Source organism: Mugil cephalus, chromosome 2 (assembly GCF_022458985.1).
Source record: "Mugil cephalus isolate CIBA_MC_2020 chromosome 2, CIBA_Mcephalus_1.1, whole genome shotgun sequence".
In the NCBI taxonomy this organism is placed as follows: domain Eukaryota; kingdom Metazoa; phylum Chordata; class Actinopteri; order Mugiliformes; family Mugilidae; genus Mugil; species Mugil cephalus.
The window spans coordinates 15465311-15492141 of NC_061771.1; the positions used below are offsets into that span (position 1 = coordinate 15465311).

Consider the following 26831-nt stretch of genomic DNA (forward strand, 5'->3'; position numbering starts at 1 on the left):
GCTCCAAACTCACTAGATCAAGTATCTGTGGGATGCACTGGAACAAGTCTCATCTACAGAGGCCCCGTCCCTCAACCAATGAGATTTAATGACCCCCACTAACAGCATCCTGTTGCCAGACCCTCAGAAGACCCATGGAGGCACAAAGGAGACCTACACAATATTAGGAAGCTGGTCATAATGCTGTGCCTGATGTATAGATTTTGTATTAATATCGTTATATTATATATATTTATAAGTGTGTATATGGGGTTAATGTGACATAAACATTGAAAAAGACCAGTCACTTGTAAACAACATTGTGTTTTAGGGACACAGTGTTTGTTATTTAAAATGGCAGGATGAGCGAGTTCTCTGTCCTGTCTCCTCTTGCTTGTTTCCCCAGCTGGTCCAGGTGTCTCCATGTTTTTAAGATACTTTAACAAAAAAAAAAAAAAAAAACAGTCCCTGTAGGGCTAGTGCTGCCTCAGCCGCATTATGCAGCAATAAATTAATGATTTTAAGGCAAATGCTTTGAGCCTCTGAGCGTCTAAATATTAATGCCCACATGTGTTCAAAGGTGATCAACAGAGACACTTAGAATAGGCCTTTAAATAATGAAACAAGGCAGCATGCGCAGCACTGTGCTCACTGAACAGAATACACAATGTTCTTTGTTCATAAATGAATAGCAACCAGGGGAGGTGAAGAAGTCTTCTGGTGTGAATAGCAGCGCTTGTTTTGTTTTAGATTAAATTGCCTGTTTTATTTCAAAAAATGTTTCAAACCGCGTGCTCTTGGAGAACAACTGGCGGGATACCTCAAGTGAGAAAGGCTGAATGCATTATTTTAATTTTTATTATTATTGTTGTTATTTTTTTAATGTTATGCATTGCCTTTTTTCTCTTGCAGACGTGGATGAGTGCGCAGCAGGGATAGCAGTGTGTCCCAGGTTCAGGAAATGCATCAACACCTTCGGTAGCTACATCTGCAAGTGCCACGAGGGGTACGACCTGCAGTACGTCAATGGGAAATACCAGTGCATAGGTACTGTCAGCATTAATGAGGCATTTTACCCATCAAACGTACACATCCCCTGTGCAGCAGGACTCCTTTTGACGCATATATATATACCTCATCTATCTCAAACACAAAAGCTTGTTCGTAGGTTAGTTACTGTTTTTAGGTAGTAGTGCCAACCAGTGGTGAAAGTAACTAAATACATTTAATCCTCTTACTTAAATTACTTTGAAGTTCCAGGTCGCTGCCTTTCAGAGAGAAACATTCCTCTACATTTATCTGTCTCTTTGCAGATTTGCGTACAGAACACACAGCTTAGAAACTAGAGTCCGGTAGCAACAGCAGTGGTCGACTCTTCCTTCAGTTGCTACAACATTAATTGTCCGCCTACATGTAAATGTATGAAAATTAATGATCCACTTCTATAATTAATTTAATATTGTAACACTGTGGAGGGGAGGCAGCTGGCGTGATTAGCCCTGAAACGTTAAGTAAATTTTGATGGTAAGATTGATGATGCAGGACTTGTACATTCAGCCATTTATTATCTATAACTGAGCGACCCTTCTAAGGCACAGGTGTCAAACATATGGCCCGCGGTCTAAAGGCGGCCCGCCAGCGGGTCTAATAGACCCGCTGCATGAATTTGCAAAGTGCAAAAATTACATTGGATTACATATTTTCAATGAAAATAACGAGATGTCGTTATTTCTAGGCTATTATTCTGTATTATTATTCTGTATTATTCCGCATGAGATCAAACTGGGTTGTATGTTTGTATGTATGAGTTTGACACCCCTGCTCCAAGGGCTGACTGGAGCAAAGCTTAGGACAGAGGTGGGCTATACCCTGGAGGGCCCAGTCTATCACAAGGCTGACACAAAGAGACAAACAATCGGTCACATGCACTCACAGACAATTTAGTGACAAAACTGTGACTCCAACACGCATGTCCTCACTTAACATGGACTAAACTAAGAAAAAAAAAGACTGAAAATTCATTTTTAATGTTTTTTTCACCAAACCACTACAAAACCAATTTAAACTGCAGTGTAAATGTGAATTGGTATTCTCCACAAAGCCACAGGATCTTAAACTCCATCCACGGCCTTTATGTTTTTCAATTATATCTCGCAATACATCTTGATAAATGGATGACCAGTCACTGCTAAAGAAATTGCTTGAAAGACCTTGCAGCTCTTCATCTCAGAGAGGATTTCTTTCGAACAGAAACGATTTTCCTCTGCTCTGGATCACTTTTCACTTAAATGCTTTCGCTAACAGTGCAGCATAAACTCTTGAGCTTTCTTCAAGTGGATGTGAAGCAATTAGTCTTTGATATTCTGCTGTTACGTCTGAAGCTTTTTGCACTCGGTGCCTGGTGGCTGAATGTTGTTATGTTTCCATTATCTTTCAGATGTTGATGAGTGCTCTTTAGGTCAGAGCCACTGCAGCAGCTTCGCCACCTGCTACAACACGCCGGGCTCCTACAAGTGTAAATGCAAAGACGGCTACAGGGGGATGGGCCACGACTGTAAACGTAAGAGCTGTTCACTTTTGCACGGAGGAGCGGGGGCCTCACATTTTTGTTTTCTTTGCGTGTGTCTTCCAGAAAGGTAGGACAGCAAGCGAGAGGGAGGAATAGCCTTTCAAGCGCAGAGCTGGGACTGAAATTCCTTTCTTTGTATTGGCTGTCAGTCATTGCTTAAATCACCCTGCTCCTTTATCGCATGCCCCTGGAGTGACTCCATTTTTGAAATCTGGCCATTTTAATCAGCCCGAAATAGGGAGGGAAATGTGGAATACTTCTTTTCCCGGGTAGTTTGTCTCGTTCTGTTTGCTGACACACAGTTCATTAGTCCGAGCGTCTGCACTTTTCTCAGCGGCTCGGTGGACAAGAAGAAGTCATTTATTCTCCAGAGTTATTTAATCATCGGACAGGCACGACTATTGCAACAGTCCATAAAGCAAAGCGGATGCCTCCTGCACATACTTCACCCTGTCACCTGCCCAGAGGGCGAGAGGCACAAGTGCTCCGGGAGTCGAGTTGCAATATCCTATTTGTGTATCACGTATCAAAGTTCCCTGAAACCCGAGCAGGCAATAACCGAGTTCGAGCCATTTGCCTTTGTCCACTCTCATTCCTCACTCATGAAATCCTCATGAGCCACCATACCAAACGAAAACCTCCACCTCCCCCTCCCCACCTCCAATCTCTCAGATCACACAATATGTGGAGCGCCGAAGGAAAAGGAGGTGCAACTCCACTGACATCAGCGGGGGTGCTCTCGGGGGCACAGGAGCGTGATGAGTTCAGAAATCATTCCACACACCCAGAGCACCTCTAGCTATGAGTACACAAAGAAATACTAATCACGTTGACCACATGAGCAGATAGGAAGACGCTATTAGAAAGCAATATTGATTTCACACGAGCTGAAGTTCTCTAAACGTGGCTGAGCTCTTGAACTGCTGGAACCATGGAGGCTTCCTTCATTTTCTCCTCTCAGTCCCGTTGACTGAACGTCTTTTGCATCAGTGGGATTTGAGACACTCGATTTGTTTTAGGTTGCTAACATTTAGTTAATAGATATCAGGAGAGGTCTCAGTGGATGAAATAAAGCCCTCCGCTGCAAAAGTCAGGGTAATGATTGCAGTTAGTCCGCAGTTCTATGCCTCATTAACTCTTAAGTGCTCATATTTCAGTCCTCCATCTGCGTTCTCTTATTATTTCAGCCATTCCAAAGGTGGTTATTGACCCACCGAGACCAGGCAAACTGCCTCCGACTCATCACAACCACATCCCAGACATGGATCAGAAGAGGACCACCACCGTCCGTACGCCAGTCACTCCAAAGAGAATCTTCACCGTTATCCCCAAATTGCCATCAACCACCACCACCGCCGCCGCCATCGTGACTACGACAACCACGACTAAAGCGCCTCCCAGGAGGGTCGCGCCGCCTCCACGCAAACCACCAGTTCCAACCAGGAAGCCCTTTGTCCCCACTAGGAAGCCGTCGATACCGACACGCAAGCCCTACGTCCCGCCAAGGCCCGTGGCCCCCACCAGACAGCCCCCGACGCCTCCACCGGCCACGCCGGTGGACAACACCATCCAGAAGGAGGTCACCAAGCAGAGAGGGGACGTCCACAGTAAGAACCAGCTTTTTATTTTATTGGGACTAAAATTCATTGTTGTGATTTTGTACTCCCTTTTAAATACACACAGACAGACATAAGTGTTTGAGTTATTAATGTAGCTTTTGTGAACTGACTAAACGTGACGTTATAATACACAAATCAGGCATAACATTATGACCACATGCCTCATATTGGGCAGGTCTCCCTTGTGCCTCCAAAACAGTTGTGATTCCTCGGAGAATGGACATGGGTCTTCTGAGTGTGTCCTGTGGTGTCTGGAAACAGGATGTTGTTAGTGGGGGACTTTGGGTCCTATCAGTTTGGGATATGGTGAATTCGGAGGCCAGTTCAACACCTGTGTTTTTGAGTTTTTGCTTAACTGTTTTTGGGGTGGGGGTGCCTGGCCTGGTCTAGGTAACATCCACATTAATCCCAGGTTCAAATGTTTCCCAACAGAATACTTAATTGTTACAAGATGCTATTTGTTATCTACTTTTCCTGTCAGTGGCTTTTATATTGTGGCTGATCGGTTTAAGTAGCATAACACACAGTATTAACCCAGTGTAGGCATTTCTTAATAAACGTCTTAAAGTTGATAACAGTGCCAGTCAACTGTTTACACATCTGCCACAAAAGGAACTACGTTCATTTGGAGCAAATTTTCCTCCAGTGTTTATTCATCTGTTTTAATGTGTGCAGGAGGAGACTATTTGTCTCTAAAGCTGCTCCTTTATGTCCAGCTGCTCTCTTTGAGTGATTTGAGGGCGGCAGTGTGCGGCCGTAAGTGCTTGAAAACAGCTGCTGTGTCTGAAAACGGGGTCGACTGCGGCGGTGACAATGAATCGGAACAATAAAGCCAGAGAACTAAATCAATGAGCTAAAACACTCCACGAAGCCGAGGGCCTCTCCAGAGTCAAGTGTTGATCCTGCGTATGTTCACCCCCCACGGGTGGCGTCTTTTATTGCACATAGAGCTCGATATTGTTCATATAATTGAATTCATCTGAGCTGCTATAACAATAACTTATTGTTGGCCCAGTTTTGATGTTTGATAATGGGGTAAACTTAATTTGGTTCCTGTTCGTTCTCAGACTTCTGGCACTCAGGGTTCCTGCAAACAAAGCCGGAGCACATTTGCACGTTTCTTCATGTGCATTCTGATATGTTTATTGTGAAACATCCTGAGGAATGAGGAGTGTATGCTCGCCTTAAGGAGATGTTTATCGTCAAATTAATATTGGATGTGACTTCCCTAAACACCTGAGGCAGTTTATGTTGTGAACTGATAAACTGTTCAAATCAAAGGTCAATGTGCATTAATGCAAATAGTTTTAGCAAAGGCCCTTGGCAAGGCTCCAGCGTTACCGACTGTAGTCGTCTCAGTACGTAAGAAATCAAAGTGTTAAGTATTTTAAGCGTTAATAAATTTGCCTCACTAATCACAGCATCACACTTTAAATCTTTTCCTCTCGAGGTAATGATGTTTTTGGCTTCGGTTAACAAACACAAACTGGTGCTCAGCCAGACTGTTGTTTATCCACATGTCACTGCGTGCTCTCTGCCAAGCATGAATCTTTGACACCGATTACGTTCATAATGCATCATCAGTCTTTGTTTTACATTGGCTTTCTCCGCTGAACCCAAGTGACTGGGTGGAATTTAAAATAATTTCTGGCTTTAACAAAGGAGGTAATCGCGGCAATCGTTTGCCAGTGTCTTGCAGTGCACGCACCTTTTCAAAACAGTGAAGTGTTTCGGAATGAGATAAGCCTCAAACAAGGCACAAGCCACTATCTGCTTTTTTATGCAGTGGATTAGTCCGCAGGTAAACATTTCAGTATGTGCGGGATACTGAAATGAATTCCACAGACAGGCAAAAAGCAAGAATGAACTAATCCTACTAACAGGGACTGTATCAAAAGCCTGATATATTTATCTCTGCCAAAAAACTATTGAAAAGACATCAGCGTGCCACACAGTCGCACTGCGTGACAACATGTCATCATTCCATTCTCCTACAGTGTACTGGGATGAAAAATGTTAAAGTTGAGTGATAGCCTTGCTGAACGTATGCAAAAGGGGGATTACTGGTTATAAATAGCATTCTGGTTCGCTGCAACTCTAGAATAACCCCCAACAAATGCATAATTCACTCAATTGTGTCCGGTTGATTTAAGAGGTTATTTAGTATATGAATCATCTATAATCACGTCTAAAAGACAAAGTACTAAGGGTTATGAATGTATTTAGAGATGGAAATACAATGCATATTTGTTTTTTGTATTTTCATGCGATATCCGACTGTTTTAATCCATTTACATTATATAAAAGTTGTAACCTCCAAAAATCTCTTAGCAAGCCGCACACTTACTAAACAGGAATCATGCTGGCTTGCAGAGGCGCAGCAAACGTCCGGGTTCACCAAAAACAATCTTTAAGCCGTTTCCTCATAAGTCGAGGAGCATCAGCTAAGCACAGACTAAGGGGTGAAATACTGTGGTTCTTTACTCATCTTGCCAGATGGCATCGCATAATTAGAAAAGGGGAAGAGGAGAGAAGATTACCTTAACACCTGTCTGCACTGCTTGAGGGAGATATCAATCTAATAGTTTGCACCACGGCAGAGCAGTCCTAGAAAGCCAGGCTTCCTGAAGGTGGTTGGAATAAAATGAGAGGGGGAGAAAAGAGAGACGCCGCCGAGTGATTATTTAAATAATGAGACGGAAATGAATTAGGGCCCCACGGTGTGAAGAACACTCCAGCTCTGCCTCAAGAGCAGGCGTGTGCTGTAGATGGAAAAAAAAGTCAGAGTTTTGTAGTTTCCTCTGTCTGGACCTGCACAGTGAGCTACAGCTTCTCTTCTAGCATTTTCCTGTTTTCAGATGAGTTAAAGTGAAAAGCATTTTAACATTTATGCTTGTTAGAAAAACGCATTGAGCATAAATCTGGATCTGGATGGCCTGATCTATCGTACACCGACCGACAATAACATTACGACCACCTTTCTAATATTGTGTAGGTCTCCAAAACAGTTGTGACTCATCAGAGAATGGATATGGACCTTCTGAGGGTGTGATGTGGTGTCTGGTAACAGGATATTGTCGGTGAGGGCCTTTGGGTCCTTTGGGTTGAGGGGAGGGGCCTCTGTGGATCGGTTTAGGATCTAGTGGATTTGGAGTCCAGGTCAACAGCTTCATGTTTTTTAAATTGATCCTAAACCGTTTTTGTGTGTAGTCTGTGTCAGGATGCATCTTACTGGGGGTGGGGTTGGAGTGCCTGGTCTGGTCTAGGTGACTGGTACATGTCTAAGTAACATCCACACTCATGCCAGGTCCAAACGATCCCAGCAGAACACTGTACTGTCACAAGATGGTCGATGTTATTCACTTCTCTGTCAGTGGTCATAATGCTGTGGGTGATTGGCGTATACTTAACAGTACCCCTACATTTAACTCATTACCACCATGTATTAGAACCTAAAATAGACTAGAAATATAACAATGGTAGTTAGTTACATGCTAACTATTTCCATATTTGCTATAGCTACCGTATATTTGTATTCTATTATAAACACCAGAATCTCTTGAGCATCATCTGCTGGGTCCACGGCAAAAGTGTAGACAGCCTAACTACACTTTTTGACACCTCTTCCAGCAATAATTAAATGAACTGTGCCAATTTGTGAGCCTTTGAGAGGCTAATAGTGAGGCAGGCTTCTTCCTGCTGCCTTTCTTTATGCTAAGATTACCACCTCCCAGCTCAGAGTTGTATCTGCTCATCAGAGTCAGCAAGAAGGCGAAGCACATTTCTCAAAATGCAAGTGAATTTAAGGTCAATGCTTTCTACATAATTTACTGAGAATAATAAGCCCTCTTTAAATACAGCAGGTTGGTGTCAAAAAGGCTTTTGCGTGAAATCCAATCACAAAGGTTCTTTCTAAGCTTCATTAAATCAGATGTTTTGGAGATGCCAGGCTTTCACACCCCGGCTCTAACGTTATGTCAGCAGAAGGGGAAGTTGGCTAGACTGCATCTGGGAAAAGAAAACATGAAATGTGCTGTATTTGTCTCCAAACTGTACAAAATCAAGGAGTGTTTTTGCTGATCTGGTATAACATCCTTTGCACAACACTGTTGAACATAATAAACCCCACGTCTTTGATTGACCTCCAGGATGAAATAAATAAGCGTCGAGGGTGGCAACGCTTAGAATCGAGAGTTTCCATATAAATTTGTTTTTACATGGATTAACTGTACAAAGCTTAACCTGGAACTATCGTGCCATGCCATTGTTGTATGTTGTATGTGCTGAGGGTTGAGGTATTCTTCTTGATTTCTGCCAACACCTCAATTCAATGGAGATGAATGGGGTTTTGTTTGCAGAGCTCAAAGCAGAAACACTGCCCCAGTTTCTCTGGATTATCCGCTGACCTTCTGTGAGTCAAGTTTTTATTTGAGCTACTTCCTAAAAAAGCCAAATGGAAACTATTGACAATGAGGTCTGCAGACCACACAACATAACCAGGACATGCTGTTTGGGGACTATTGAGTTCTTCAAATTTGCATCAGCAGAAGCATAAATATATTTAGTCAATGTACTGGGATATGTTATATCACTACCACTCAACTCTGGTTAATAAATAAAGCATTATGCTATTTTACCTTATAAGAACATTAATTAAACTGCCCTTTTAATTTTAATTGACAGAATTTGATTCCAACCATGGTGAAATAACCAAACACATTCCTTCTTTGCTTGTCGTAGCATCAGATTACCGCTGCCTTACTCAGCACATCTGCAGCTCTGTGACGGGATGTAAGCATTCATGGGAGGCCTCGTTCCTTAAAAGCGCAGACACACAAACACAGACACAGATGCAGCAAGGCCTGAATGCCTTGGATTGCTTGAGAGCTTGACGTGAGCATGACCCCCCCCCCTGCCCCCCCCACCCCACCCCACCCCACCCCTCCACCCCACCCCTCCCTACCACACGCCCACCCTCTGTCAGATTCCTTCGACTGAGAGGCTACATGGCAGTCATCACTAGGCGGTTGCGATGGGCCCCTTCAGTACCCAGGCTGCCCACTGGAGGAGGAGGCATATGTTCTGAAATTCTGGGCCTTGGTCGTTCAAGTGCAGGTTAAACATCATTTATAGTATTAAGAAGATACAGCAGGAAATGCTGAGAATAGTTTTACAAGTGATTTGTCTTATTATATTCCACTGGCCTCTTATCTGCAAATGTTTTATTTTCATGATAACCAGTCAAGACAAGACATCATCATTCATTAAAATATAAGGGTCAAAGCATCTATCTCTATAAAAGGTTATGGTGGAAGGAAAAACAAACACATTTTCTACGCTGCACACAGTTGACTTTAAATAACACAGCTCGGCTAACGGTATTTTGGGAAGTGACCCTGTTGCAGATGGATAGTGTCTATTTCGGAGCTGGCTGTGTACTGTACGTGTGCGCGTGAACTGAGGCTGTCAGTTGTGAAGAGCTTCAAGGTTTTTTAGGCCAAGGACCCCCAAACTGAGATTAAAGTAGGGACCCCCAACCTACTACGTGTGTTCTATATTAATCTCGGCCCAGTGCAATTCATAAATACAAGACCTATGGTGTAGAGCATAGTTCTTCAACAGGGGGTCCGTGACCCCTAGGGGGTATGTAGAGTTACCGCAGAGGGGTCGCAAAATCTTTGACTGATTAGACATTTTTTGTATATATTTTTTAATTTTCCCCCTACAAATTTAAATGTCTTTAAAAACACCTTAACATGATTCCAAAATATTTTAGTAACGGGATAAATGGAGTCAGAAGAAGTTACGAAACCCTACTGTGCTGGGGGTCCCCGTCAGTTTGGGTTCCTTGGCCTGAAAAAAGTGTGAGTGTGAAAAAAGTGACCCCTGGTGTAGAGGCAACATTTGTCCAGTCATCACATCAGATGAAACATCCCTGTTTTTACTCGTTATGATTCACATTTGACCCATTTTGTGTCTGCTTTCAAGTGTTCTGATCCCATTGCACAGTTACTAAACGCACTTCCGGTTTGCTGGCGTTAAACCATGACATTGATTCATTCTTGCCTCGTTGTGTGACGAAACAAAGCCACAAGTGGACGCTGTTAAACAAATGTAACACCTTAGTTAATCTAAACCTGCTTCTGTCTCCTCAGTTCCTAGGAACCCTGGCCACAACACTGTCCTCGACATTGACTTTGACATTGAACTGGGCAACACAGCGGACGAAGCCAAGGATGACCCAGGTACACATCTGATGACAATCTGCTCCTATAGGGCTCAAACGATGACGGACGAGCCGCATTTGCTATGGGCAAAAATGAAGCTGACAATCAGCGCTCACAGCTGCGTCGCTGGGGTGAAGGTGTTACGATGACCAGATGTGTTTTGATGGGGCTTCCACCAGGAGGTGACACATGACATCTGGCTGTATCCGTTTAAATAATGGCTCCCAGCCCAGAACGCGCTGCCAGACTTTTCCACTTTTCACATTATGCTTGCTTGATTGCTTGACTGCTTGGGTGATTAATTGATCATTTGGAGGAACATCCGCGCTCTGCTCAGAACCTCCACATTATTTAATACACAGTTTCTGCGGCGACAAAACGCTGCAAGAGCGAAGAGACGAACTTTTCTGTCATGTTTGCTCACTGTGATTTATCGGTGTCAGTGGTATGCAGATTAAATTGCTTAATGGTTTAGTTACGTGTTTATTTTGGTCCGCAGTGCATCATTTGATATACTGTGTCAGGAGAGGAGATATTTTCATTGGCTCAGAAAATGAACTGAAAAGTGTTTTTGTTTAGTTTTTTTTCAGACGCACTGTTTCAGGGACAAAGTGATGGATGTTATTTTTATCTTTGAACCAATTTGTAGAACAATGCACGAATAATACCGCAGCGATTTTTGCCTGTTTTGCCTTAATGTTATTGTCTAGGCATCGTCGCCAGGAAAGAGATCATCAGTCACTGAATATTATGACCCTCTGTTGTAACCTTAACATAGTTTATTAAAGTGTGTGGCATGCATACGGTGGGTTCCATGCAGGGAAATGCACACACTAGCAAAAGCAGATACAAGCGATTCCAGCAGCCCAGATAAATGTTTGTTCAATTTTTTTTTTTAGATGAATGCGTTTCCACACGAGACTTTTGCAGTGCTTGCTTTTGCTCCGTGCCTCTGCTCTCTTCAGAGACATTGCAATAAATGTTTACAGTTCCGTCGTGTCATAATGTGACGTTGGAGGCGCACAGCGGGGCTCTTGTGAAGCACTGCAAAGAGCAGACTGATGCCTTCATGTTCATGTGTGTGCACCCGACACGTCTCTGAAACACACGTTTTGCTCTATCCAGACTCGGGGTATCTGAGCTGTTCCTTTGACGACGGCCTTTGTGGTTGGATCAGGGACAAAGACGGCGACCTGCACTGGGAGACGACGCCCGATCCGTCAGGTAATTGAAGGGCATCTGTCAATTCTTGTCACGCACCCACTTTTAATTAGGAAAACGATTTGTTTTCACAGCCGGTGAATGGAAATGACAATATCCTTAAGTGAAGCATGTGCGCACACACACGCACACACACACACACACACACACACACACACACACTCCAAGCACAGTTTGGTTCTACTCAGTTACAGGTCAAGATGAAATTACTCGAGGGAAGTAGTTTGTCTTTTCTGCAGATTAGCGCTACAAAGCGATGCAAATGAGGAGGGGATTACGTGACCCACCAGTGATACCTGTGGCTCGCATTAAATGGAAATGCGACACTGTTTTTGTTTGGGTTCAGGCGAGGAGAAGAATTATGCTGAGACTAGAGGCAGCATGAGGTGTAAACAGTGTGACAATAACTACTGCTGGCTTCTGCTGCCAAATGGCTCGGTTTTCGCGTTATTAGTGTGTTTCCAGACGTTCAGACTGAGGCCTCGTTTCAGCCAAGTCTGCGCTCTCGCTTCAAAGCCAATAAATATTGCTGCCCAGACGTGTACATTCCCGGGAACATAATTTGCAATAAATCAACAGCCAAGTGCTGACTTTGTAACATTTCAATTTGCATTTTACGTTGTTATGCTTAATCACAACATTTGATATGGGTACATGCGTTCTGGGTACAGGTTGATGTTTTTTTTTTTTTACTTAAGTGCTTATGAAGCATGCGTGGAATTATTGTTAATCAAGTCCTATGACAGCCATCATCAAAATAGGAGAAAAAAAAAATAAAAAAAAGGGCCTCATAATTAATTCAGAAATCTCTGTGGCCTGCAGCAGATCTTTATTAACACCCCCTGTGGTTAACAGCAGCCATACATGGATCTGCACGATAAGCAAAAAAAAATAAAAAATGCAACAGCATTAATCAGCTACTACCCAGAAGCTCTATCACCTTTAAATTTTTTAAGACTCCAGCGCTACTATCGTTAACTAATGCATAAATTAATACAAGATATCTATTTGCCGCTGGCAACTGACTGTATTTGGAGGAAAGAAACATAAGTGGGTCGGGTGTTTAGAAACTATCTATTTATATCCTGTCTACTTTTTAACATTACAAAAATGTTTTTTTTTTTTTTTCCTTGCTTAAAGCAAGTATACTGTCTTATTTTCTTTACTATTAAATAACCCTCTGCCGTACAGCTTTTTTTGAGGATTTAAGTGAGTGGACAGTAGTTGCATTAATAACTGTTAACTGGGAGGTTACAGTTTTTAATTCGTTCATGTAGTCAGTTACAAAGGTGTAGTTTCTTTTCTGTTTGTCCTGCTTCAATGCAAGTTGTTTTAAATCTGTTTATATCAACTTTATTTTAGTTCAATACAGTACATACACTACGGTCAATGCAATAAGTAAACATACACTCACCTGCCAGTTCATTAGGTACACGGGTGAAGGCAAATTCATCTAAATGTAACAAATATAAACCGAAAGGGCTGTGGATTCAGCTGTGTTTTCATTGTGAGGGCTGTGGTTTGCAGTGCTGGCACATGTTTCTATTGTTTTGTCGACAGGCTAGGCTAAAGAACAAAAACCCTCGAGTGAAGCATTTCTCCCAAAATGATCATACACTTGAATTACGACCTTTCTTTATATATTGCTATATTTCTTTACATTTTCACTAGTGTACCTAATGAACTGATATATAGAAACGGGCAATTTTATGTTGTATATATATAAAATATGTCAACTGGCAATATAAATGTGCAGTGTATAATATGTAAATCAGTGAGACTGGTGAACATGACGATTAATAAAACTGCATTAAGAAAAAAAACACTGCAAATATATTTATATCTTTTATCGAATATATCAGAAGTGGTTTGGTGCATTTCTCCTCAAAGCTGGATGCCAAAGCTGGGTTCTGATTTTAGTGCTGCCTCCTTCCGTTCATTGTTGCACATTTATGATGAAAGCACATTTTGACTGACTGACTGTTATCATTTCTGCAGGTGGGAGGTATCTCACCATTCCTGAAGCAGGAAACAAGAGGACTGGACGCGGGGCCCGGCTGGTCCTCCCGCTCACCCCTCCCTGGAACGACGGCAATCTGTGCCTGTCGTTTCGGCACAAGCTGGCGGGTCACCACGTGGGGATGCTACAAGTGTTCGTGAAGAAGGGAAAACAATACAGTCCAGCAGTGTGGGGTCGAACAGGTGGGAACGGCTGGAGGCACACCCAAATCACGTTATGGGGCACAGGCCTAGAAAGTGTAAGTATAAGAACAAATTGAGTCGTTTCAAACGAGCGAGAAGAGAAATGTTTGCATTCTCGCTAACCCTGTATTGTTCTGCTGTTCGTCAGGTGATCCTAAAGGGGGAGCGCGGGCGAGGCCGGAGTGGGGAGATGGCCGTGGACGACATCACCTTGAGGAAAGGCTCCTGCACGGAGGAGCACAACCTGAGGAGACTCTGACTGACAGAACGGAGAAAGCCAGAGCGAAAACAAGAGGGAAAATCATCTCAAAGAGAACTGGCTCTGTTGTGACGTCCCCTCGGTCCGCCTGTCTGCTCACTGATCCCCTCCCTCAACCCGGCCGCCATCCATCTTAACAATAACCCGAAAAATTGTGTGTCTGCAGAACAGTGGGTTTCTCTCTCTCTCGACTGTCCATGAATAAAAGGACCGAACCTAATCTCATGGGCGGATCCCGGCAGCACACCCCAATCTTCTCGGCCTCCCCGTCACTCCATCGGCTCGATACTCTGAAACCTGCATGCACCTACTTACCATGGAAATGCAGCCCTGGTAGCCTCCCAGCCACAGCGCTGGGAGTTCACTACATTTCTTCATGGATGGAGGATTGCTCCTTCTTTTAGGAGTCCACTTTTGCTTTGCTTTGAGCCTTTAACCACAGTGCATTGCTTTTCATTTGCGTATTGGTAAAACATGTGACCGGGGTTGCTTTTTGTGATTATTTCGACCTGTAAAATATCCAAAATACACATTTCGTTGGGGGTTAGACTGAAAAAACTGTATGTAAAAGACAAATTGTATATATCCAAATTAGGTCTGAATCCAAATTCCTCCAAGTCTGATGTGGACACAGTGTATAAAACCAAAAAGTGAGTCAGTTTAGCCCTGCTTTCGTTGGTCTAATCAGAATTTCTGGCAGCTTTACTCTCAACAACAGCTTTACCGTCGTTGCCACTCAAAGATCTGCTCAGTAGCCTGGAGCTTAAATATTTAGCACCTTTTCTTTCCCAACTTTTTTTTTTTTGTCAGAGCTCCTTGATAAAACTCCCAACTCTCATGTTCTTCACACACTTGGAAGCGTGCAAAACCAGAATCAGCGCGCAATTTTTGACACTCGCGAATCAACACCTGCTTTCTATTAAACGTGTACATGTTTTGTTAACATAAACTGAGCGCAGTTTGTTACAAAGACAATGGTGCCAACGACTTTTTAGGCTCTCACAAACTGTATTATTGTAAATGTAGTCGTGTGTACATACTCTATACGATCCCGTTTGCTGTGTGGTTTCTATGTTACGTAAACTCCTCCGTGGATATTAATTGGAGTACAAGTGGTTGCCATTTCAGATTTTAATTAAAGGACTCATGCGCAGATGGGAACCTTGTGTCGCGCAAGGCTGTGTTTAGCAAAAAGTGTGTGTGTTTGTGTGGTGTAACGCTCTGTCTGTGACTTGCATAGCACGTTGCCGCCTATTGTATGCTGTGATAATGAAGGGCATCAGCTGGAGGTTAAAGGTCTTCTGTATGCATGGTTGCATTCACAAAAATTCGATTTTATCCGAGTACCAGTATGTAAATAAAATACATTTGACTGATATGCCACGACACAAAACATGCTTCTTTCATAATACTTTTATAGGTGTCCCACTAAGCTTGTGACTGCTATTATTAAATCATAAAACCACTATGACGCTTTAATGAACATGTCTTGAGGTTTGCCTTGCAGGCTCACGTGCAATTCAGGAGTAGCAATTCCATCAAATGACAACAGTCTAATGACTGAGAGGAGAAAAAGGGATGACGACCATTTGATGTTGCAGCGACACTGCAAGGTTTCGTAAGGATAAAGTCGTAGCAGCGTCAAAACTATTAAGACTTTCATGCTATGGAATTTGACAACAAACAAGCAAAACTGTGTTTGTATGGAGTGAAAACTCAAAAATGCTACCTTTAATATATAACGATGCCCCAGAATTTCAAACTATGATCAAAGTATCTAGTAGATTATGGTGTTTCTCTTATCTGCGCCACGGCTGTGCTCGGTCTATGTCGTTTCATAGCAAAATCCAATTATTGGCTGAAAAACTTTTGCCTGTAATCAGTCTCCTTCCTTTTTTTTTTGAAGCCTTTTTTTGGGATTTCTTTTATAAAACAATAGTGATTTATATATGAAATCCTAACTGTGAATTCAATTATTCGAAGACTTTACAGCACAGAACAAAATTCTTTTTAAATAATAAAAAAAAAGTCTCGGCAGAAAACAGACAAACCGGACGAGTTCACACGTTTCCCAAATCCTCCCTGACCTGATCAGAGTTCTGTTCTCTTCATTTGTACTGCAGCTGTGAAGCTCCCTTGTGTCTGAAGGCAGGCAGATACCGGCAGATAAAACTGAATAGGCAGCTGGGCACTAATCACACTGCTATTATAAACGCCTGTGTGAGATATGTTGAGCTGCGCAGAACTATAAAACGTATCCATCACTTTAAATCAGAATTAGTTTCTTAAGTGATGTTAACTGGGTCAGTTAGCATCTGCTCTGATACAGACCGCCCTTTATTTTCTCTGGGTAAGTAGTGATAATATGCACAATATAACGTCACCTCGTCCCTTTTGTGTGATGGTGGTCAACAGGAAATAGTCGGATGGCCTCTGAAGGAATGGTTATCGCGGCCGATCCCCACACACACACACACAATAGCAAACACCAAATGAATCAGATTTCTGTTTGCTCAACTGAGGACCACAGTCTTCATATTAGATGAGTCTCCAAACAGAGGGTTCTCTCAAGTCCTGTCTATGACCTGTGATGAAATACCTAAAAAAAAATCGCCTGGGTTTGCTTATGCGGGACCAACGGGGCAAGCAAACAGGCTTTTTATTAAGATAAACCTGCCACAGCAGAAAGAGATCCAGACAGCAGAGGAAATAGACAACACAAATCTCTCTCCGGATTCCCAGTCGTCCCTGGAAGGGTAGCAAAGTCAAGCATCCCCCCCACACACACACACTCACACAATCACACACACACATCACAAAAAGTGATAGAGAAAATACGAAGCAAAGGACATATCAAATTCATTTTCCGCTCCTTTAGAATAACGAATGAGGCTTCTGGCTTAATGAAGGTGAAAGACCATCCTCAGGCCCTCGCTCCATGAAAATAAGAAGTATGCACCAATGGCACTTTAATGAATGCCACATGAGGAGATAAATGACGAGGGATATGTTCACAGAGCCAAGCAGTGGAGATGTCCTTCATCGTGCATAAAGACGAGGCAGGCGAGAGTTCTCTTTGAGCCTCTGTTTGATGGCATGTCAGGGAGATTTTAGATTTCACTGAATTTCTTTGACAATCATTGATCCCTTGTTGCAACTTTCCATTATGTTAAAGAAAGTGTAAGCTCTTAATTTAGAGAATGACATTTATCTGTCTTTTAACTCACAGGCTAATCACTGCTGTGTTTTGTCACGATGTCAGAGAAGGTGAGACTACACTGATGCCAATGTTCACAGAGCAATAATAAGTAGCTGTTGTTCTAACAGATCGGGAGCTGTCAGTACCTCGTTCAGATTTTTCGACTGTGCGTTCTAGGCTCAGTTTGTCCGTAAATAACCCGCTGCAGTAACCCACCAATTTGATGCACAGTTCAGAGCGGTCTGAAGGAGGGGTCTTCCAGGATAAGGTAAGAAATATTGATTCAGCAGAGAAGCACTGGCAGGTCAGAGCAGATGACCACTAGATGTTCTCTAGTGCCTCTGGGCAGTCAGTGAATGTGGAAGATTGAGGGTTCTTGTTAGCAGCCTTTGGATATCACTGCACTACCACTGTTGCCAGCGGTATCACTGATCCATCTATCCTGAATTGCTGGCATTTGATATCGGGGGTTAATTGGGGAAAAATGTCAGTATTGAGCAGAGTGCGTTCAAATCCACCAGGCGTTTGATCAAAGTAATGAAAATTCTGTTTGTGAAGGGAGCGGGGGTGCCTTCTCACCCTGTTTATGCCACAACTCTGACTTCAATAAGCAAAAATAAAAAATAAATAATTTTTTTTTTTTAAAAATATGGATTGACTATTCTAAAATGGGACAAACAAGCAGGACTTGTTTTTAACAGATCAGTTAAAAATACTGTTACTGTTGCTTTACTGTCAGAACATCACTTTTGGGAAAACACACGCCTACAGCTGCATCTGCTTCCTGATGGAAATGTGGTAAACTTACTTCAGGGTCAGGATGACAGCTGTTTTGTTCAACCTAATTGATATTTTACCTGAATACAATTTACAATTTAACCAACTATACCAGTGTGTGTCTTTCACATCATGATTTAAACCAGGGGTCTTCAACGTTTTTAAGGCCAAGGACCCCCAGACTGATGGAGAGATTAAGTAGGGCCCCCCCCTACCTACTATATGAGTTCTATATTAAACGTGGTCTAGTGCTATTTATAAATATACATTATTATCATGCTTTTGCTTTCATTATCAAGACATTCAAATAATAAATCATTTCTAATTCAAGTAGAGTGACTGTGCAACTGCCATAAACGTACATACCTTTACCTCTAAACATAGCTAAATGTAGTCGGGACAGAGACAGCGTTTAATATGCAGCCTCCTGATTGGCTCAGCACTGATAGGGGCGGAGCCTACTGTGTAGAGGAGGCTTTAGATTGGCAGGTCTGGCTAGTGTAGCGCTCCGTGTGAAAGATCGTGTGAAGAGCGAAGTGCTGACTCAAAGATAACCTTGGTTTATTCCTTCACTAAAATATGTTGGATTCATGTTAATATCCATTCAAGCAAATTAAAATTTTTGGTGGGGAAATATATATATATATATGAAAAATGTCCAATCACTCAAATATTTTGCGACACCCCTGCAGTACCCTCTCGTAGCCTCTAGGGGTTGTAGCCCCTCCTGTTGAGACCTATGATTTAAATGTTACCAGATGACATGTGGATGATATGAGTGGAAGTCAACTAGTATGGTTCAGTTAAAAGCCGCAGTGTGGAGCTAATAAATAAAAATGTTACATTTGGTCATCTGTCAAGCACACTGCCGATTAAGATAATCAGCACCATGTAAAAGTGTATTTCACAGTACAACAGAGTTTAAATCTGCTGCATTTCTGAGCCACTGTGAGTCAGTGACTCGTTTTTCAGAACGTCAACCGTCAACAATTGTTTTGCCTGAGGGGAAAAGCAGCTGTAGAAATGGAGTAATCTCTTCGAGCAGATATCTGAATATGAATATGTAGATCTGTTGACAGGGCCAGGTTATTAGTGCCAGAGCGCCTTTGAAAAATCGCATTTGAGCCGGCTTTGGTTGAGAGCAGGTGAAGTCTGGCGGCAAACAAGTAAACAAGTCTCTCAACCAAATACCTCAAGCAAAGCCCTCATAATGGTTAAAATTTAAACGCTACGGTCTTTAAGTAGCTGTAGGCGAGTACTTTCTCTAACTTTGAGAGTAGTACACTGATCAGCCGCAACATTAATGAAGTAAATAACATGTCACTTTAACATGTACCATCCACCTAGACCAGACCAGGTACCTCCTCCCCATAGCATTTCTTGATGGCAGCAGCCATCCCCAGCAGGATGCAACCTGGAAAACCACACAAGGTGGTTGTGCCAGTTGGCTTCTAAATTCACTAGATACCAAACTGATCAAGTATCTGTGGGATAATAAGGCCCCTCCCCTCAACCAATAGGACTCAAAGACCCCCACTAACAACAACCTGTTGCCAGACACCACAGGACATCCTCAGAAGACCCATGTCCTTTCTCTGATTAGTCACAGTTGTTTTGGAGACATAAGAGAGACCTATACAATATTAGGAAGGTGGTCATAATGTTTTGCCAGAAGGGCATATGACTCCTTGTAAATTAGACATTGTGAGCTACACATTTTTGATTCTTTCCAATCAGACTCCACAGCAGTACACTGCAGCCTGTTCGGAGGCCTTTTCTTTATAAGTTATTTTATTACTCTGACATCCTTCGGGTGCACTCATGTCACATAACAAATGAAAATGGCGATAGAGTTTGACTTGGCCTTTTCTGCTCGAGATGCTCCCTGCTTCAGTGACACAACGTACTGTAGAAACATGAGAGCCAGGAATGCAGGAAGCTTTGCAAACAATCCCACAAACGCTTCTTTAACAAATATTCAGCTTCTTTAAAAACAAACCGTTGTTTTTTGTTGTCTCTTGCGTTGTTTATTACTTTCCATTTATACTTGGCTCAATTTACTTCTTACTGACATAACACTATTTAGATGATGCTCTAATTTGTCTCTTGGAGGAGATTAAACATAAATACATACACATGAGGGTCAAAAGATTTTTACAGAGTATTTGAGATACCTCAAAAAAAAATCTATTTTAGCCACGTTTTGGGGGAATAAAATGTGAAACGATTAAGGAACATCGCCACCTCGTCACCATTTGCTATCCCATTTCTTTATTTATTTCTTTATTTTCGGAACGAGCGGCAAAAAAAAAAAAAAAAGACTAAAGAACACACAAATTGTCATGTGAAGAAGCCGGTGAGAAGTTGAGCTGCTGTTAGTAGACTGTCTTTTGTAAAACTTCTCAGTGTTCATCCAGGAATACATTTTAAAGCTGTCTGGAAAGTTTGTCAGGAAGGATTTAAAAAATTCAAAAGGCTGTATCCCACAGTCTAACTGACCTCATGCCTGGCTGGCTGGCTGTCTCGGCTGCTCAAGCTTTGGGCCCGGTGACGTTAATTATGGAGAATATATAAAAAGTGTTTTGTTAATATGTCCGGGATTAAAATTCTGGAAAATATGCGGTGTTCATTAACACACTGCACAAATCCTGACACAAAGCATCTGCTTTTGTAACCATCAATCAAGGCTGAGCAGTTGTCACGCTCGACAGCTGTGACTCAGACTAAGATTAGCCTGTCGCTTAAACGCTGATGGCTTATTCAGCTTTTATCCTTAAACCAGCAGACCATTTATGATAAGTGTCTGTGCGTGGGCCCGAGCACATCCTCTGAGTAATAGTCAAATCCAAACACATGCAGCGCCATAAAACTCACTAAACACCATAAAAAGTGATTGACAATGGCTGTGGCATTTTACTTAGCAAATATTAATGCAGTGTACAAGAGGGGGGAAACATTTTAAGTGTTTGGGATGTTACTTAATAGTTCCTGACAGAATGTTACTGAGGAAGTCCACATGATGGTGCTATAAAGAAAAAAAAAACAACAAAAAAAAAACATTTAAAATGAAGGCGTAAACCCAAAGCTCTTCATAAACACACACAGAGTGCAATGTGACGTGTAACTATAAGATACAGTTATGGAAGTAAAAACAAAAAAAATAGAACAATAAAAAGTACATACAAAAAGAAAAAACTGTGCTATAAAGGTATTAATTCAAACTGTCCTTGGAAGATGTAAATATGACTGTAAGAGTAAAATTATTATAATTATTAACATTTATTTATTTATTTTTATTAGTAACATTTACACGTTATTGCAGAGATAATATGAATGATAAATTTAATAAAGAATAATGAATAATTAATAAGGTGGTGCTTGGGACTTCCCATGATGCACATGTCTTCTACCTTCTCTTCTATCCATGCATTCCTGTGTTACTACTGTGTAGCGTGTTATTAGCTGCGTGCCCCTCTCTCCATCCATTTCCATCTATGTCTGAACACGCAATTATCCAACCTGCTTATGATACCTCTTACATCATTATACCCATTCAGAATTTCTCCTGCAATTAACATAATGAGTGCCGGCTCATTTCTTATTCACCATCAATATTTAATGGAGCATGCTATATTGTGTACTCTTGCTTGTATCATGGTTAGACTCTACATCCGTGAGTTACGTATGTATCATCTTGATCCCCCGGTTGCTCTTTTCTACTCCTCTCCTCATTCTCTCCATTAAGCAGATGAGCTGGGTTGTGCTCAAGGTTTATTCTTGTTAAAAGGGAGCTTATCTCGTCTTAGCGCACACTCCTGAGGATTTTTTCCAGGCAGGGTTCTTTAAAGCGTCTTGAGACAATTTGTCTTGTCATTGACGCGATAGAAATAAAACTCAGTGCAAATGAATTCAATTAAATTTAATGTGTACATAGTGTACATTCTGTTTTATTCTATATTTTCTCAGCGTCGTCTCCTTCTTCCTAAGACAATAACTGACAGGGGTGCTTATATCTGAGTAAAGAATATTTAATGTAGTTTTTTCTCATAAAGGCGGGAAAAGTTTCCATCGTGTCATTCAAGTACGTTTACACAAACCTGTTCCTAGACAGGCGTACTTTACCGTCAGAGATGGAAGGGTAGACGGGAAGGTTGTCTCCTTTGACTTCACTTTAACCTTGCAGGGAAACCACAAGTCTCCTGGGAACAGAGGGAAAGGCTCTTTGTCATATCCCAGCTTTCTCTGGGGGGGGTATGGAGGGACACGCACACAAAAAAAAGGTAGTCTCCTGTACACTGACAAAGACTCTGCTCGCTGCGTGTGTTCTGTTGCACAGTTACAAATTGCAGACACTGTTTTCCATTTCAGGCCCCTGTCAGCTTCTTTGCAGTGTGCACTAGTGAAGTAAACCTGGTATCTCTTCTGGCTTTAAGCTGCACATGTATGTATCGCAAAAAAAAAAGGAGTAAACATGAGAAAAAGACACACAGAGACCAGATAAATAAGCTAAATAATAGTTCTTCACCAGGGGGCCCGCCACCCCTAGGGAATCTTTGTTTTTTTTTTAATTTCCTCCACAGAATACAATTTCTTTAAATACACATTAACATGAATCCAACATGTTTTAGTAAAGGGATAAATGACTTTATCTTTCAGTTGCGACTTCACTCATTCAGCGATACAGGAGCTGTCTCAACAGCGCACCTTTTCACACAGAGCGACACACTACACCTGTCAATCTAAGCTGCTGTACACACTAGGCCTCGCCCCATCGCTAACAGTGCATGGTATATATAGATATGTGTATGTCAGGTATGTTTATGTTCACGGCAGTTGCACCTGTTTATTATCTGAAAAGCTTAATATTGAATGCAAAATGATAATAATGTACAATATAAGCACTGGGCCATGTTTAATACAGGACGCATGGATCTGAAAAATTGTTAAAGACCCCTGAGCTAAATAATGTCTGATAATTCTACGATCTATGATCATGCATGTTTGATTGCAGTGTATTTTGATTCATTTAAAGGTCAGTTAAGAAGCATTGAGTTAGTTGTGTTGTACCAGATCAATAGAATAAAACTATGATTCCAAGGAGGGGGTCAAAATACAAAAACTGAAGTTAGAGAGCAGAAAGAATTTAGTCTCAGAAATGTTTCACAAAGTTTTGCACTGAAATAAACACAGACCTGTGAATGATCTACCGTCAGTGCTGAACAATCAGTGCCTACTGGCTACTACTGGCAGCTTTACAGACCAAAAGTTCTTCCCCTTCCAAAATGCAGTCTGCATAGTATTGAGTGGCAAGAGGCTAATGAAGGGTTCATACAGTTTACGGCATTCAATACACACATATCATGCTTATTTAAAAGATAATTTAAAAGATTTTGCGGGACACCACTCAGTATGGTGCAGTTTGTCATTCTGCACGATGTACATCACCACCACCAACCACTAACTGTCACAATAGCACATTTAACTTGTTATTTCAGAGAGCTATTAACCGAGGTTAAACACCAACACCACTACTATCTACATTATCTATGATTGATCTTCATAAGCTTTGTGTCGTTTTTGGACAGAGGAGAGACACCCTGATCCTTCCAGTGGCACTGACACCCTGTGACTCCTGGATGCAACGCACACTGACACGTCCCTGACGATCACCGGCACTCACTGACACCCTGTGACTCATGGATGTCATGCACACTGCCACCCACTACTGACACCCTGTGACTCCTGGATGTGACACACACTGGCATCCACTGACAACCTGTGACTCCTGGATGCGATGCTCACTGGCACCCACTGACACCCACTGACACCCACTGACTACCTGTCAGGATCTTTCCAGTGGCACTGATGCCTCATGGCCACTAGGGTAAATCCTGACACTGATGCCCTGGCTTGACACTGACGCCTCGTGCTTTACTGGCAATGACTGCCACTCTTTTGAGAGATGCCGTCGCTCTTGACAGAGTTTATCAAGCGCATTTTTATTCATCGTGTTGGATTTAAATTAGATTCAATTAAATTTAAAAACAACCGGGAACGGAAAGTCCCCGTTCCATTTTGTTTGCAAGTTTATATTCAGTACCGAGTAACAATGAACACAACAATGAACATGTATTTATTTACTATTTTTGTCATATGGTACTGTAATATCTAATACTGGACCTATTGTTATATTTAATTATTTTTATTATTACAGTTACGACAAACATTAGCAGTAATAAAAACCAACTCCTGTTTCATTAACGAAATCCTAAATAATAAATAATAATCAGATTCCTATTTGCATATTTGTGGCAATACAACTACTTATGACGTCTGAGCCACCCCTGTTGACAGACTGTCACTCTCTTCGCATTTGGTCAAGCTTATGTTGATTTATTCTTATATAGATAAATTTATATGCGAACAAATATGGCGCATTGTTGCGCCTCCGTGGCACTAGGAGCCTATTCCATTGTGTAAATATGGAAAGAAAAATGGAAAAAAAGGTGGATCATAATTGTCCAGTATCCATGAGGTGGTTTTGAGCAAACAAAACAGAACGGAGGCAATGTGCAACCTGAGCACCACATGTGCATTTCAAGACTTTCGGAGAACAGTGGAAAACAATAGCTTTAAACCATGTCAGTGTAGAGTAGCATGAATTATCTATCAAGCAGCAACTCATGAGAACCACATTCAGTCTAGCAGAGAATGATCCTCACTGTCTGGAAAAACCAAGAGACTAAAGGGATCACGAAACGTTAAAAATGAATGTTGGCAATGTTAAATTCTCTCTTTCTTTTTCTCTTTTTCTCTACTCAGCTGTTCCTCTCTTGCATCTCCTGTCAAAGCTGAGTGGTAAGTGATGTCTTCTCTTGCCTGTGTCCATGAACTAAGTAAGCAACTCACCTTTTTGTAACAGACAACTCCATGTCATCAATGTTAATGCACATTATTGCATATTTATCTTGTGTATATATGGTGGTGTGAAACACCTACAGAAGCATATATTTTCTGTTACACTGCTTTGTGTAAAATTTTATAATTAATTGCTTATACTATTTCATTGTATTTTACTTTTACTTTTTTATTTTTTTATTTTGTAACATATCATCCCCAATTGTGTGTAGTAATTTGCATGCGCACTTGCGTGGTATTGGTGTTCACTGTTGAGACTTCAAGTGCAAAATGACGTTTGGTGCCGTTACATGGGTGTAAACCCAAGGGGCAACTAAACACATCACTGAGTTAGAGCAAAAACCATCTTAATATAATAATAAGACACGGTGCAGTGACAGACTGCCAAATAAAAGAGGCCCACACAACGGAATATTTATTGCAGACCACAGTACGTATGAAACACACAGGTATGAAATTTATTGTAAACATCTGACCCATTTGGATATTTAAGGAATGAAAAAAGAATGTGTTTCATGGCAACGTTTATTTGCAAAATGAAGATGCGTGAATTCCTCCTCAACAGCCATATAGACGTGTTAAATATAGACGTAGTTTCTATGAGCAAAATTGCTTTCAGGCTTGATAAATCACTTTGCATGTGCTAAATTAAGATATTTGCATTTTCTCCTCCCAGCACATGCAAAATTGTGTGTAAATGCCTATATTGCATATTCACTGAGGTAATAGTGCCATTTTGAAAGTTGCAACCCTTAGTGCGCGCTGTTAGTAAATCAGTTTGTACACTTTTTTGTGCAAGCAATGAGTTTGCACAGACCTTTAGTAGATCTGACCCTAAATCTGATATCCTGGGTTAGAATTAGCACCTGCAGATTCAGCTGCCTGTCCAGTTTGTCGACATAATCAAAAAAAAAAAAAAAATCTTCATTGATTAATTTATTTATCTTGGATGACCTGTAATTTTCTACTTTTAAACTCAGACAAAACCGAAGTCGTTGTATTTGGCCCTAAACATGGCAGAGATTCATTATCTAATCACCTGCTTTCGTTGGATGGCATTACCTTGCCTTCAGGTACTACTGTGAAAAACCTTGGTGTTGCATTTGACCAGGATATGTCCTTTAATTCTAACATAAAGCAGGTGACCAGAACTGCTTTCTTTCACCTTTGTAATATCGTCAAAATTAGGAAAACCCTTTCTCAGAGTGATGCGGGAAAAAGTAATTCATGCATGTGTCTTCCAGGCTGGATTATTGTAACTCGTTACTGTCTGGCTGTCCAAATAGTTCTTTAAAAAGCCTCCAACTGATTCAAAATGCTGCAGCAAGAGCACTGACAGGAATTAGCAAGAGAAATCATATTACTCCAGTATTAGCCTCTCTTCATTGGCTCCCTTTAAAATCTAGAATTTAATTTAAAATCCTCCTCCTTACATACAAGGCCTAGCTCCATCATATCTGAAAGACCTCATAGAACCATATTGTCCCAACAGATCACTACGATCTCAAAGTGCAGGTCTATTTGTGGTTCCTAGAGTTTCTAAAAGTAGAACGGGATGTAGAGCCTTCAGCTATCAGGCTCCTCTCCTATGGAACCAGCTCCCAGTTTGGGTTTGGGAGGCAGACACCGTCTCTACGTTTAAGGTCAGGATTAAGACTTTCCTTTTTGACAAAGTTTATAGTTAGGGCTGGACTTAAACATCCCTTATGCTGCTATAGACCTAGGCTGCAGGGGGACGATGCACTGAGGACATGCCCTCTCCTCTTCTCTTTTTCCTGTCCTCTAATCTCTTATAATTTATTTTCTATTACTAACCAATGTGTCTTACTCTCTCCCCTCCGCTCCACTCCCCCCCCAACCC

At 41.6% G+C, this 26831-nt stretch overlaps 1 protein-coding gene across 4 annotated transcripts in view; it reads left to right on the top strand.

Annotated features, from left to right (window-relative positions):
- The window catches only part of npnta (nephronectin a), a 47978-nt gene extending 32524 nt beyond the window's left edge, over positions 1-15454 (top strand). For all 4 annotated transcript variants that reach the window (XM_047579037.1, XM_047579038.1, XM_047579039.1 and 1 more), the window contains 7 exons: positions 892-1026; positions 2417-2539; positions 3736-4155; positions 10323-10412; positions 11520-11618; positions 13614-13873; positions 13966-15454. In XM_047579037.1, the coding sequence (XP_047434993.1) occupies positions 892-1026; positions 2417-2539; positions 3736-4155; positions 10323-10412; positions 11520-11618; positions 13614-13873; positions 13966-14076 (1238 nt within the window). In that variant the 3' untranslated portion in view covers positions 14077-15454. The remainder of the gene's footprint in view (positions 1-891; positions 1027-2416; positions 2540-3735; positions 4156-10322; positions 10413-11519; positions 11619-13613; positions 13874-13965) is intronic.
- The last annotated feature ends 11377 nt before the right edge of the window (positions 15455-26831 follow it).